General features: G+C 29.3%; 1 protein-coding gene across 9 annotated transcripts in view; it reads right to left on the reverse strand.

Moving 5' to 3' along the window:
* LOC118183570 (neuronal acetylcholine receptor subunit alpha-7-like) overlaps positions 1-14,579 on the reverse strand; it is a 999,128-nt gene that overhangs the window by 170,564 nt on the left and 813,985 nt on the right. For 4 of the 9 annotated variants that reach the window (XM_085815221.1, XM_085815222.1, XM_085815220.1 and 1 more), the window contains exons 6-8: positions 11,443-11,637; positions 9,127-9,213; positions 6,243-6,329 (exon numbers count right to left, since the gene is read on the reverse strand). In XM_085815221.1, the coding sequence (XP_085671347.1) occupies positions 6,243-6,329; positions 9,127-9,213; positions 11,443-11,637 (369 nt within the window). The remainder of the gene's footprint in view (positions 1-6,242; positions 6,330-9,126; positions 9,214-11,442; positions 11,638-14,579) is intronic. The other 5 variants (XM_085815227.1, XM_085815228.1, XM_085815225.1 and 2 more) reach the window with 2 other exon arrangements.

Below are 14,579 nucleotides of genomic sequence, written 5' to 3' on the forward strand. Positions count from 1 at the left end.
CGCAGGAAAAGCCAGCTATCTACTGTATTTCAGGAGAATGTAATCTACAAACAGTTGCCTAATCCCGTTCATTAAAATTACGAGTAAAAGATTATTATAATGCAAGATCCCCTGCATATTCTCATAATACCGATTTCAGATGCAGAAAGGAGCATGGAAACAGCGTTCATTATGCTCTCTAGCAAAATCGTAACAGTCAATTTTAACTTCCAGTTATTTCTCATCTAAGAGTTTCCTAAACTATAGCTAATGGTAGTCTTTTGAAAGATAAATACTTAACATTATGGCTGAATACTTAAATACGGATAATTTACGATAACTTAACATAAGCCAGGTATAAATAGTGACAAAAGAATCATAAACAGTCATAAATCGATAATTTTAATTGAAATGAAATTATTAGTTTCCTAAAGAAAAGTAAAACTAAAATATGTTTTGTCTTCGCTTTATCAAATGAATTAAGCTGAATTTAATATTTGCATATTTAATGCAATTTGAATTGAATTATAGCTAAATATTGTATCTGAATTTAATTTAAACTTTATTTTTGACTAGAGTGCTCTTCAACGGAGAATCAGAATTACCGAAAATTACGCAGAAACATACATAAAAGTTAAGTAGTCTAATATTTAGCATCCAACGTCTTCAAATGAGCAACTATAGTGAACTTTGCTAGGAAAATAATGAACATATAATATTTGCAATGTAATAGAAGACGTTTACTTCATCAGCAACGAGTTTATTATGCCTGTTATTCACAATTCTATGAAATATCTTTAAATTCATGACAAATAAACTGAGCAACCGATAGCAAATTTTATTATTCTGAGAAACAACCTTTGCTGATGCGACGAACATTAAAAATCTGTTACGTTATGTACGGTTACCTCTATATCATACTGCTGAACACAATTATGTCTACATCATGTTGCCACAATATTACTGATATGGTTACGAAATACATGATAGAGATTGGGTTTATAAAAATAATACCTCTATAACGCACATACGATAACGTTATATTAACGTCCAAGACCACGTCGGTTATCGTGTCCTCTCCTAGTTCTATGCATCGTTTGCATCTTTGTTGAAAATTTTAATTGGAATATTTTTAAAAATTATTTTTGGGGCAATTTTTTTAGATACTCTCTCAAATAATTTCAATAATAATCTTTGCAGTAATGAGCTGATAACTGTCTTATTAATATAGATAATCATGATTGTTTGCATTCAGCTAAGGCGACAGATAGCTTTCCATTATGTTCAAGTAAATCTTCCTCGTGACATATAAATGCACAGGCTGTTCGCATATCTTTTAGAGATTTTAATTGCATTTATAGGAATATTTTACCTAATATTTTCGTGTTTTTAATGTTCTGCTTGATAACCCTTATTCTTCTTTGTTTTTCTAAACCGTAATTTCCAATACAATAAAATTTTTTGTAGCATCGGAAAAGATAGTTTATCCCATTCCTCTTGAACGACTTTCCAAAGTCTAAGGAGGGTTGTAAGTCGACGTTTGGACAATCCGCTTTTTAAAAGTCCAAAAGAGCAAAATGTTGATACATTAGGACATTTACTAGGAATACGAATGAAGGGTATGTATGGTCTTGATACCCATTTGTTGTTCCAATTTTTCCAAGAAATTAGCAGTTGATTAGGACCTATAGCTGTTGCTTTATCTTGATGCAATTCTAGAGATTGATGGCTCTGTGGGTAAAGAGAAGGTACTTCATATTTGAAAACTGTGTATAAAATATGTTTTTGGTTATATGTAGAGTTTATCTTAACATTTGTCTCCGGTCTCTTTATTTTTAATTTGCGGTTATATAAAAAATCAGAAACAATCATAAATCCTTTTGAAACATTTTTTGTTAGATTACTTGAACTATGTTTTAACATTTTTTTCTCCTCGTTGATAATAATAAATGGCTCACTTCTTATTGCAGTCATTTAAATACACCCAATATTCATCTATTGTGACAAAAATTGTCCACTTTTGTCCGCATAAGAATTTTGCAGTGCACTCTGCGTTTGTCGGTATGTAGTGGAGAGAGACGATGCACATTATGTTTTTTGCCGTTTGAAAATTAAAATCAGCATTAATCATTTTATTTACCGTTGACCTGAGTATTCTAATGATTTTGAAACTGCCCTTTGACTTAAAGGATTTTCCTTTAATGTTAAAAATGTTACTTTTCCAACATTCGAAACATTCCGTTTTTCGTTACATATGTATTGGAAACAAATTTTGCACTTGAAATCAAACTTAAAACATTTTTTCTTTCTTGTTGAGAATATTACGTACCGTCGTCGTTTCAGATATCAAAAACCATAGCTCTCCCAGAGTTTTATAATAACTAGTTACGAACAATTTTCTTGGAAAAGAGTACAAGCGTAACCTTCCATCCATTGCTTCTTTAAAAATGCGATTTTGCATGAAAACAAAACTATCAGCTCATACTTTTAAAAATATAGTTACAGTTTAAAATTTCTAAATAAGTCGATAAATATTACTTAGACGTATGATTTTTCTAGAAATTGGTTGAAGAGGGTATAATTTTGTATATTTTTCCACTTTTGTATAAATTTTCCAGTTTTGTCCGCATAAGAATTTTGCAGTCAAAATCGCAAAATCGTCTAAAAATGTGCGAACTGCCTCTATTAACAATATCAGAAAAATATGAACACATCAAGAATTTTTGAAATTTGTAAAATAATCTTATTGAATTTGCCTTCATTTCAACGATGGAATTGGATATTGGTTGTCTAGGTTATTTCCTATGAACCAAATATGTTTTACGTAATTGTGAATGACCCTCAACAGTCTCCGCTTCTCGTTCCAAACGATCTTTTAATTTCGGTTTTTTATACTATCACTATCTGTTTTTCAGTTTTGTTAAAAGACTTTCCTAGCATTATTATTGTAAGTAGCTTTTGTTTAGTTTTTAATATTTGGTCAAATATATGTCCATTTGTAATTTTTTACATTACTTTTACATCTGATACGTCACAGATATCGATTCAGTGGGTTCACCGAACGTCCATTCACATAACAACAATTTATTCATAATATTTTTATACATTCTACACTAGTCACGGTATCCACAGCCTGCAGGAATATCAGAATCGTTGCCTTTTAATCCAAATATAGAAGTTACTTAAATACCTCAAGTTTCCAAAGTATTTATGCAATGTTTATAATTAACTGATATTAAACAGAAAGTAATAAAAAACAATTAGAGTTTTGCCTTTTGAAACATTAGTAAGAAGCTTGTTCTAAATATGCCATATCTCCATATCCAACGTATACCAAATTAGAGACTGCCCTGGCAGTCTCTAATTTGGACTGCACATAGGTACACTGAAATACACTTTCTACTTTAAAGGTAATTAGAAATTACAACAGTTTTGACATTTAAAATATTAAAATGCTTGCTGGAAGATTTTTTTCATATCCAGCATTAATTACTGGGGATTGTCAAAAAATGTAAGTTTAATCGTAAGTGTTTTCAAATACAGTTTTGCTAAATAAAATTAAAAAAAAGAGATGTTGGACTCAATATATTTTACCAAATTCCAACAAAAAAGCAGTACGTTGCTTTTTCATAAATTTAAAAATAAAATCTAAATACATCTGATAATAATAGGGTTACCGGAAAGTAATGTCGCTTTCTTACATTAAATTCAAACGAATAAATTTGTAACAAGTTTTAATTTTATTCAATAATATAATAAACCTCTTTATTAGCAACCTTTCTCCATTTAGTATGCCGATTTCAATCCCAGACCGATAAAAATCGATTGGCGTTTGAGTAAAATATCTCGAGATGGCATTTTGGACATCATTCAAATTTTCAAATTTTTTGTCACTAAGAAAATGTTGTAGGGATCGGAATAAATGGAAATCCGAGGGTGCGATATCGGGCGAATATGGTGGTTGAGGTAGTACTTCCCACCCCAATTCATTATATTTTTCCAGTGTTCGTCTTGCACAGTGCGGTCTTGCATTGTCGTATTGCAGAATGACGCCTTTTCCGTTGACAATCGCCGTATTATTTTTCGATTAAAGATTGATTCACTAGATCCAATTATTCACAATAAAGGTCTACATTAACAGTTTTTCAAGGTTTCAGCAATTCAAATTGAACAATTCCGCGAACACTCCATCAAACCCCAGTAGCGCCTTTTCGGGATGTAAACCCTTCGTAACCCCTATTAAAACTGCCATTTGAGTTTTAGATTATCATATAGGACTTATTTTTTTGTCTGCACGAATCAAACGATCAAAACAAGGTTCTATATGGTGCCCGTTGTAGCAATACGTTGCATGTGATGGATAGGTTGGCTTTGTTCTTTCCGGATATATTGTGGGGGACTTAAACACCTGCTTTGCTTATTTTTCCATTCTGCTTTAAATGTTCTTGGATGGTCGACCGAGGTTGGTTAAGAGCGTTTGACATGGATTTGCTTCCTTTTCTGCCCTTAACATGATGTTGTCGACATGCGCAGAAGCGACATTACTTTCCGGTCCTCCTATTATTAAAATAAAAACTCCCATGACTCTAAAATAACCAAAGTAAGCATGAAATTTCGATGACAAACACAACACTGTAATTTATTCTTTTTATCTAATTAGATCTTTTGTTTAAACTGCGTGGACATGTAAAATTTACGTGACTTCGTTTTAAACATGATTTTTAATTATGCCGCGTAAAATATTTTAAGTCCCGCACTTTATGTCTTTTTGAATCAGTCATTTATCATCTCCCGTTACTAATACACTTACGAAATTTTTTAAATTTTTTAAATACAGATTAAATAAGGAACAATTTACACCCATAAACATTTTGTAAACGACTGAATAAAACTGGTTCCATTTTTGGAATAATGCATACATACCGGTTAGAAAAACTTTTTGCACTGTTTTATTCCAGAATTGCATATATAATTAATTTATTTAGTAAATACACTTAGACGTGAAATCAAATAGGAATAAAAATAACTTTTATAAGTATGTATGAACTATATCAATATTACCTTAGCAATATTAACATTATTAGTTATATAAAAACTAATGAAGTAAGAGAGTATATTCAAATAACTATAAATTAAAATAATTAATTTCTAAATCAAAGGAATATTGAAGAAATATCTTAAAATTTCTTAACCTAAGATATAATAATGCAAAATATTAATTTAATTTCAATAAATTCCTTACAGAAAGATTCTTTGATTTTTTTCTTCATAATAGAAATGGAAAGGTAAAGAGTTAGTGCTAAAATAATCGTATTAATCAAATTATGTTAAACTAAATAATCGATATATAAGTAATTTTATAAGCGAGTGCACTTCAGTTGAAAGTTGAAGATTTAAGCTGATTCTGGACATCAGATATTGTCAATAAAAAGAAATTTTTACATATATATTTTAAACATATAACACTGCATTCATCATTCTTAAGAATACCATGCAAAAATGATAACACTTACGCTATAATTATAAGAAAAGCGACAGGAAAGATTGACACAGCATTTGAGTTTACATCAATTTTTAAAACCCCAATACTTTCTTTCAGATTTAAAAATAAAAACATTTCTTAAAGATTATCTAATAGCATTCGTTACCTCTTTAATTAGCTTTTATTAAATATTTAAAAACATACCGATTCTGAACGTAAAAATTAAGCGAATTAAAATTGATATCTTCATAGAATTAGTCTTTTAAGTAATTAACAATGTCTCAAGTGTTATGTATATGATGGGCATAGTTCAAATTTACTATCGCAAATTACCATTTAAAATCCTTATTTGTTTAATTAACAAGTTATTGTGAGAGATCAGAAGAATATTTTAAAATTTAATTAAATGGGATAAAATTAAAATTTAATTAAATGAGATAAAAATGCTTAAGAGTAATCGTCGAATAAATCTGGCTAGCTTATTTGTCGACATTTGAAGAGAATACATTAAAGTTTAATGTTTAGCTATTATTAAAGTTCAATTGCAGTTAAGCGAAGATTAAAATGTCTTTTATCTCATTGCTAAACTACTCAACTTTAGATAATTGCTTGTAACTGATTTAAAAGTCAAATGCTATGCCGGAGGAAATTTAAGGAAGTAAGACAGAACAGAGAAAGAAGAGAGAAAGAGATAGAGCTTGGGGAATAAGAGTGCGGGTTTGATTGTAAGCTTGGGGGATAAGAGTGCGGGTTTGTTTTGGTTGCATAGATACGAGCGCACCTATGATGGAGACTGCATCTGAAGAAGGAGGCAAGGTTTCCGTCACGAGCATTTGGAACACACTCAGAGACAAGAGGATTGTAACACCTGAAACGATCAGCAGATCTCTTCAGAAGCTTCTTTACAAACAAAAACATTCACAACAAGCAACACTACGACCGTCTGGATTCCACTGGAATTCAACTGGATTGATTGCTTTAAGGGAGAGAAGTTCGCATCCTTTCCTCGTGGAATCGTTTCAGCTGAGAGCAGTTTTTCCCTCGACAGCTCAACAAATGTACATAAAATTGAATATATTAATAGTATTCTTCTTTGATTATCTTTAAAAATTATTTTTCTTAATTGCAATATAAGATATTTCCTTATTTAAACGAAATTATTATACACGTCCTACAATGATTTGTCTAGACCGCATGAAAAGCGTCCTATTCAGAGTTTTGTATTATTATTAGGATTTTGTCTATTTAATATCAGCGTTATGTATAGCACAGCGTTAGCTTTACGAACAGTGTAATAAAAACTCTGTATTAGAGTACTGTTCTCTGTTACCTTTCGTACATTAAAAAAATATATTATGCAATTTTTTTTTCAGACAACTAAGCAGATGTAAACAAAATTATAAATATTGATCCTCTTTGATTACTTTCAAAATTGCAAATGTAAGATATTTTCCTGTTTGTGCAGAATTATTATGCACTTTTTACTGTGATTGTCCTAGACTGCATGAAAAGCGTCCTATTTAGAATTTTGTATTATCAGTGGGGGAAGGATTTTGTTTACTTAATGTTACTGCTACGTACATTGTAGCGTTAGATATATGAACAGTGAAACAAAAGACAGGGTAACAGAGAATTGTTACTGTTAATTTTCGTGTATCTTCTTTGATTATTTTCCAAAATTCATTCTCTTAATTTCGAATGTGGAATATTTTCCTATTTGGACAGAATTATTGTACTCTTTCTATAATACGTAATTTGTTTTGACCTAATGAAAGGTGTCCTCTTTAAAATTTTATATTATTATTAAACTGGTTTTTGCTTACTTATGTTACCTTTATGTATAATACAGCTTTTGATTTATGAACACAATGAATTAAAATATTACATACTGTTACTCTTCGCATATTTTAGAAAAAAAATAGATTCTGATTATTCATGAATTACCGAAGGAAGAACTGCGTTTATCAGTTAAAATGCATCAAATGCGATTTACATTTACTTTATGCATATTGGTTTCAGAAATTTTAACATTCTAAATATTCATTACATTTCTGACTACTTGATAAAGAACATCAAGTTATCGAAAACGTTTTTCTGTGTACGTATGAAACTTTCACATTTAAGAACAGGAGTGGAAATTTTCAATGCAAATTTTATGTCTTTGTGCTACATGCCGTAAAATAAAAGCAGCTAGATTTGAAAACAGTATTAAAATATTCATGAGGCTATTCCTTCCCGTTTATAATTGATATAATGTACAGCACAAATTATAAATATTAAACAATATACTGGGAATTCGATTTTGCTGTATTTCGAGCTAATTTGCTTTTAAATGGGAACACAAAAAAATATTGCCATTGAAAGCATTCCATTATTTTAAAGTTAAAAATATTCAAAGACTGATTTTTGCTGATCATTTGAAAAGTTAAATCTAAAAAAAAAAAAAAAGCACAGCCTATGCTAAACTGATTTCTTCGGAGTATATATAAAATTATAGTGATGAAAAGCATCAACGAATAATGCAGACCAAGTATAAATAATATTATTTATAAATTTTATTATATTATATTTATAAAATTTCAGGAACTATTACATTATATCAAAATTTTGCTCACTGAGATAATATAACTCAGTTAATGGTGGAATATTTAATTTATTTAACTTGAGGTAAGGAGAGATTTCTTTCATTTTAAAGTTCATTGTAAATGGCCATAATACATTTGAAAATCATCAGTCTGTATTAATTGATTTTTTTCCTTTTATGAAATTGTATTTACTAAAATTAACTACAGTTACAACTCGTAGGTAAAGAACAAGAGTAGGATTACGATTTTCTAATGAATGATTTAGTATTTTCTAATGAATCGATTATATCTTCTGATTACGCGCCACTAAATTCCTTATGCAGTTAGGCTTTCTTGTGCAGCATTAAACAAAGATGCTTACGAAATATGATACTTTTAACTTTTAGTTTTATCATAATGCGGGCAGGATAATTCTTCCTTTATTAATTATTTTAAATATCTCTATTAAAGTTTGAGATTAACGTTCAAAGCATTTTTACATCAGTAATATATGCATTGTACTTTCAGTAATTTACATAACCTATTTAAAAATGAACATACAAGGATTATGAGATTTATTCTGCAATAAAGAATATTTATTGAAGAATAAAACTCATTAGATATTTTACTGCCATTAGATTTTTTTTACTTTTTATAAGGAAATAATTAATGCATTTGCTGAATCACTATATACACTTTTTCTTTTAAACTTGCTATTTAACGAAATATTTGCTATATTTAGGCTATTTTGAAAAGAAGAGCTCTTTTTAAGTAGAATAGTTTAGAAAAACACGTTTTCTGTTATAACGAGTTTTTATAACATTTAAAAGAAAAAAATATTATAATTTCCTTCGACTCGCCTTGTCATTTCTTTAGGTAAGATGCGCTCAACTAAAGTTTTACATTTGTAAGCTATGTGAGGAATGAACTTTTGACATATTCCAGTGCAATCCAGAAGATCTCTGGAAATGAAACTACAAATGCCTCCATGTGCAGAAATTCATGTACAACAGCGTGCCAAAAAAACTACACCAAATACGGATCATGACAACGTGCAGGGAAGTAGTGTGTTTAATTTTTGCCAATTTTTTGGGTTCGCACCTATGATTGAGACTGCGTCAGAGGTTGGTGGCATCGTTTCAGCTAACTGTAGAAGAAAGACGGTCAAGGACAGAAGAATCGTGACACCTGAAGGAATTGGAAATCAAGTTACAAGTTATTAGTATTCATCATTTTTAAAACCCTGCTTTCATTAATGATGTATGAGGAGTATTTGGTATATTAAGCAAAAATTTCAGACTTTGTCTTAAAGAAATGGAACTGAAACTACTCCGTACTTTCATAAGCACAGATACAGTAGACGTCGCTTAATGTGATCACGATTAATGCACATTGTTTTGGCGAAATCTGATACTTTTGTATAAATAACTTGGTTAATATGTTCAAAATATTATAGAATTTTTTTTCTTTTAAACTGAAGTAAAGTCTCCAAATAAGTTAAAAATGCATTATAAAAATATTGGCAAGTAACAGAGAATTGTCGCTATACAATGGATTAAGTTGCCAAATATTTTGGTTTCAATTTTAGTCAGCCATTAAAATTAGAATTTAGAAAAGGGGGGAGAAGGCTTAGTTTCATGCATATTTTGAATAATTTTATCGATTTTGAGGAGATCAGACACAGATCTTTCTTCACCAGGAGCATGAAAAGTTGCAGGAGTTTTTCCCCTGAAAACGTCTATGCCAAATCAAAATTGCTTAAATTTAAATTTTAAAATGGCAAGTTTGCTTGCAGTCAGAGATGACTTCTGAGTATCAATATTAGATGTACAGCATCAGTCAAATAGTTTCTAAAAATGTTATGTGCAGTTCCTAAACAAACTTTTGCATTTTTGTAGTTAAGATGCTGTAAAAATGTATTTATATATTTCTAGTTATATTTATATTAAATTACCTAAATTCCATAGATATTTAACGAATATGTTTCCTTAGTGCTTAATGCTATCAAAATAGCCATAGGAGAAAATGATTACATTAAGAGACGCCTACATTAATTAAGATGCAAAAGCATCCTTTCATCAATGGTGAAACTACCAAAGTGATCACTGGTATCGTATTTAAAATTGATAGATATTTTTTTTGTAGATGAGCGTTTTTTCCCTGTACTTATTTGACAGAATATATCATCAAAACATTTTAATGCAAGAACGTAATTACGTTGCTAGGTTTAAAAATTTATATCCGAAATTAAATTTATGGCTACAAATTCTTCCACTGTTAAATCTGTATTCTTATTTGTAAAATAGTCCTCATACACATACATTACAAACATATCTAATGTTATACGTTACTTTCAATGCACTTGACACACATATATACGTATAAAACGTTAAATAAATACTGAAAAATTTATTGAATTTAAAACATTTGTAGATTCAAATCCAGAATATGCATCTGATAGAAAAATTTAATTAAGTCAAAATATGAAAATACAGTTTAGTAAAACTTTATATACATCTTGGAAAATATATATATCAAATAGAACACATTTCAATTTTTACAATGCATGAAAGAACTGTGAAATATATCATGAATATTGATGCATTAATCCTTCTTATTTCATGAATGAAATTATAATAATTAATAGAACTTTTTCTCTAAACTTATAAGATCCACCGATAATACCAGACTAGAATCTTTTGAAATACTACAGGAAATTTGGAAATGTAAAATGTAGACAAATTAAAAGGGACAAAACTATTTTTAAATATGTTTACAAAGGTGTATTTACAATTTTATATTTATTATGCTTTTTAAAAGAAACAGTAACTCATTTTCCTTATTTACTCTCACATATATTTAGATACATATATGATGATTTTTAAAACAGTTCAAGTAATTTCTTTTTTATTTGTGATTACTTTGGAGTCGCTGGAAAGTTCAAAAAGAGTACATTTAAAAAAATAATCTCCTTTAGGTTTAGCGTTTAAATTACAATTTTAAGAAAGTTTCTTTTCCTTAAAATGGTCTCGTATTTCGTTTTTATGCTTATAGTAAAACTATGCGTTCTTCCATCCCATGTTTAAAAGCAATACCGTTATTTAGCAGCGATTATATTAAAGGATTTTAAGTAACTTTAAAAATTAATGAAACTTTCATCTGAATAACATTTTAAGCTTTCAGCTGCTGTTTTCTAATCAAAACGTTAACTGTTAATAGAAATAAAAATGAATGATGGAAGTATATTATTATTGAAGTTAAAAGTAATTGAAGAAATTAAAAAATGAAGTTTTTGATATAACGGTATACTAAAATTAGATTTTTAGAGACGACATTATTAACAGCAATCATAAAAGTATTATCAGAGAAAGATTTTAAAGAATTAACACAGTATGAGAAAGCATATCAGAAACAAACCGAGGGTTAGTTTTTCTCCCGAATCCGGTGGCAGGGTGAAGCCTAGAAGGGTCATGGAGGAGATGAGAACACAGGGGATGATGAGATTAAATCCATAGTAGAGGGTTCGCCTCCGTATATGGATCGTAAAGGTGATGTCAACGTAAGGCTCCGGACAACACGCATAAAAAATCTCGTTTCTCACTCCTGGAAGGCCTAAAATAAAAATAATTATTTAAATTTATAATATCAAGAAGTGTGCTATTTATAAATTAATTACTTCAAATTACAAGCAAGCTTAAAACTTAAGGATAAATATGACGTAGAACTACCGCTGTAGACAAAAATGAATTAATTTGTTGAGATTTGCGTAGCTAAGTGCATTGTGTAAAAATGATAAACATGCAGATTATCTAATTATTTGTCACATGGTGACTCGAAAGCGTTTGAGAAGGAAATTACAGTTATCAACTAGCTGCGTTTGTCAGAAATTATAATTGTAAAAAATATGTATACAAAAAAAATTGAAATCTTCATCATCTCTGACATGATCTCAGTAATTTTACACAAGGAAGGATTACAGAAAATTGGAGGAACGTCTCGCATTCCCAAAGTTTCAGCGAAATTTAAATTCGCACAAAGAGTGTATTATAATTCAATAATGAGAATTATTGGAGTCTCTGGAGCTGTCTTCTGTAATACTGGCGAGTAAATTGCGTTTTGATACTTCATCAAGTGCAATCATCAGTCACTCCAAATCCACGAACCCGAAGGCAGCAATATCAATATGTACTAGAATTCGATAAATGCAAAGTAATTGCAAGAAACTATACATTGCTATATTTGAAACGAAGTGTTGTTTCGATGAAAAAAGCTTTAGAAATATAAGTGAAATTGTAATAATTTTGTTAGCAAAAATTTATGTCATTCAAAAAGTAAGAGGGTTTTTGAAAAAATGTTTTATTTAAAGTCTAAGTACAAAACATATTTAAAAAACCTAGAACGTGCAAATCGATAAAAGAGAATAGCAGTAGATAATAAATAAATTATTTTAAAGAGACAAATATATTTCTTATTTTTCATTATGCAGATCTTTTGTTAGAAATTGGATTTTCCTTGTCATATACTGCAGACGTTTTTTCATAGAAGCAGCTATTTTAATATGATTTTTATTTTTTAATATTCTATGCTCATTTTTTAAAGAAATATTTCAGATGGTTTGAGACAGAAAGAAGTGAAGAGTCTATTGATTGAATTTGACAAGCACCCCATGGATTTCAGTTTTTCTGCCTTTTAAATCAAGCAGCGGAAATTTTACTTCCTTTTTATTCATGAAGAACTGAATGTTTCTCGTTCATATTAAATTCAAAAGAATAATATACTAGTGACTAAATATAAGAATAAAAGAGAAAGAATAAGTTCTATCTGAAGAAGAATTGAATATTTTATTTTGAGAAAAATTATTTCAAACATCTGCCAGTCTTTTATAATAAATAAATTTAAGCACTAGAACAGCTTTTTATAATTATTTAAGTAACACGTAAGTCTAAGTGCAAAGTTTTTTTCATTATTTATCACAATTAAAAATTATTAATGTTTTCCGTCGCATTAAATCTTTTAAGTATTGTGAGCTATGCTATAGAAGACATTAATGGACTCAAGTTTTACTGAAAACAAAAATCATTTCCCGCAGCTACGATTTCATTAAATCATCTAAGTAATAACGGTGAAAGGAAATGCGAATATTTCTGCAAACCTTGTAACAGAAAAATTATTTTTTTCATCTAGAATATGAATATGGAAATTTGATATGGAATATCTAATGATATGGAAACTCTTGATATGGAAATTTCCATATTTAGCCACAAGAAAATCTTTAAAAATACCATTTATATATAAGCTACATTTTTTGAACTTTCACCTCTTAGTCATTTCAAATTTTGTAGGCTGATACGTTACGTTGCGCCACGGTGTTCATGAGATCTGAAAAATAGCTATTTATCAGAATATTGCCATTTGGCATCACATGAGGTATTTTATTATCTTTCAGATTTTAGTTGCATTACTTAATAAACTTAACTATTTACAAGTACAAATTCACTTTTTTAGAATTTAAATCACTATTTTAGTTTTAATGATGCATCTAAATGATAATTAAGGCTATTGTTAATATACTTCAATTAATCTAATACCATATCATACACTTATCTTAGAACAGAATCCTTTGATTTATTGCTGCTGCTTAGCTGCAACGATATTTTTGGTTAGAATATTTATAACTTCTATACTTGAACTATGCTTGAAGCATATTTACTTACAGGTCACTTTCAAAATCTCGGCCAGTTATTATTCACATTACAATTAATTTTCTCAAATTTCTTATTAAAACTAAACTAACTTTACTTAGCTAATTCTGGTGGGTTAAAATTGTAGGCAAAACTTTATAAGTAAAGGATCAATCATTTATCAACAATTAGTTGAAATTAAGCGTAACTGTTTGTAAAGCTTAAAACAGTTGCCACATGTTATTAGAGTACGAATTTATATCTTTTTACTTGATTTATGATAATTTTAACGTTGTGGGTTTACGTAAATGATATCTCGTGAAGTACCTCAGCTCAGTACAGAGACATGTCGATGATGTGTTGTCTCGTTACACATTTTATTTAAAAAGATAAAACACGTTTTTTTTAGAGGATGAAAGGCATTGTACGTGCTAGTTTCTTCCTTAATGGAATCCGTTTTAAAGGAAAAGTAGTTTATGAGAAACGCTTGTGCCTAGTTCACAATATCGCGGATTATTGCAAAGCTATTGAAAGTCCGCGACGCAGAAATACTGCTCTAAAAGCACTTGGTAACTTTCAAGGAAAGAATAGAAAGTTTCAGTTTCTCAAGATAGTAATACAATCTGTAGCTTCTACAGAATAAATAAACTAAGTGGTACAAGGTGAAAAATATTACGATGACTAACTGGAAAAGTCAACAATAAAAATGTGGTAATTTTTAAAGCTGTTTTTAAGAAACAGATGGAGCAAAAAATTAAAAAATTTTAAATATTCCCTTTACTAATGCTTTGTAAGTTTAAATTATTCTTTTTTTGAATGAAATAATATTGTACTTATTATACGTATTTGTAGCGCTATATGGTGAGAGACGAT

Source organism: Stegodyphus dumicola, chromosome 4 (genome assembly GCF_044657685.1).
Source record: "Stegodyphus dumicola isolate Sdum_Otavi_A_Nest chromosome 4, ASM4465768v1".
NCBI classification, from domain to species: domain Eukaryota; kingdom Metazoa; phylum Arthropoda; class Arachnida; order Araneae; family Eresidae; genus Stegodyphus; species Stegodyphus dumicola.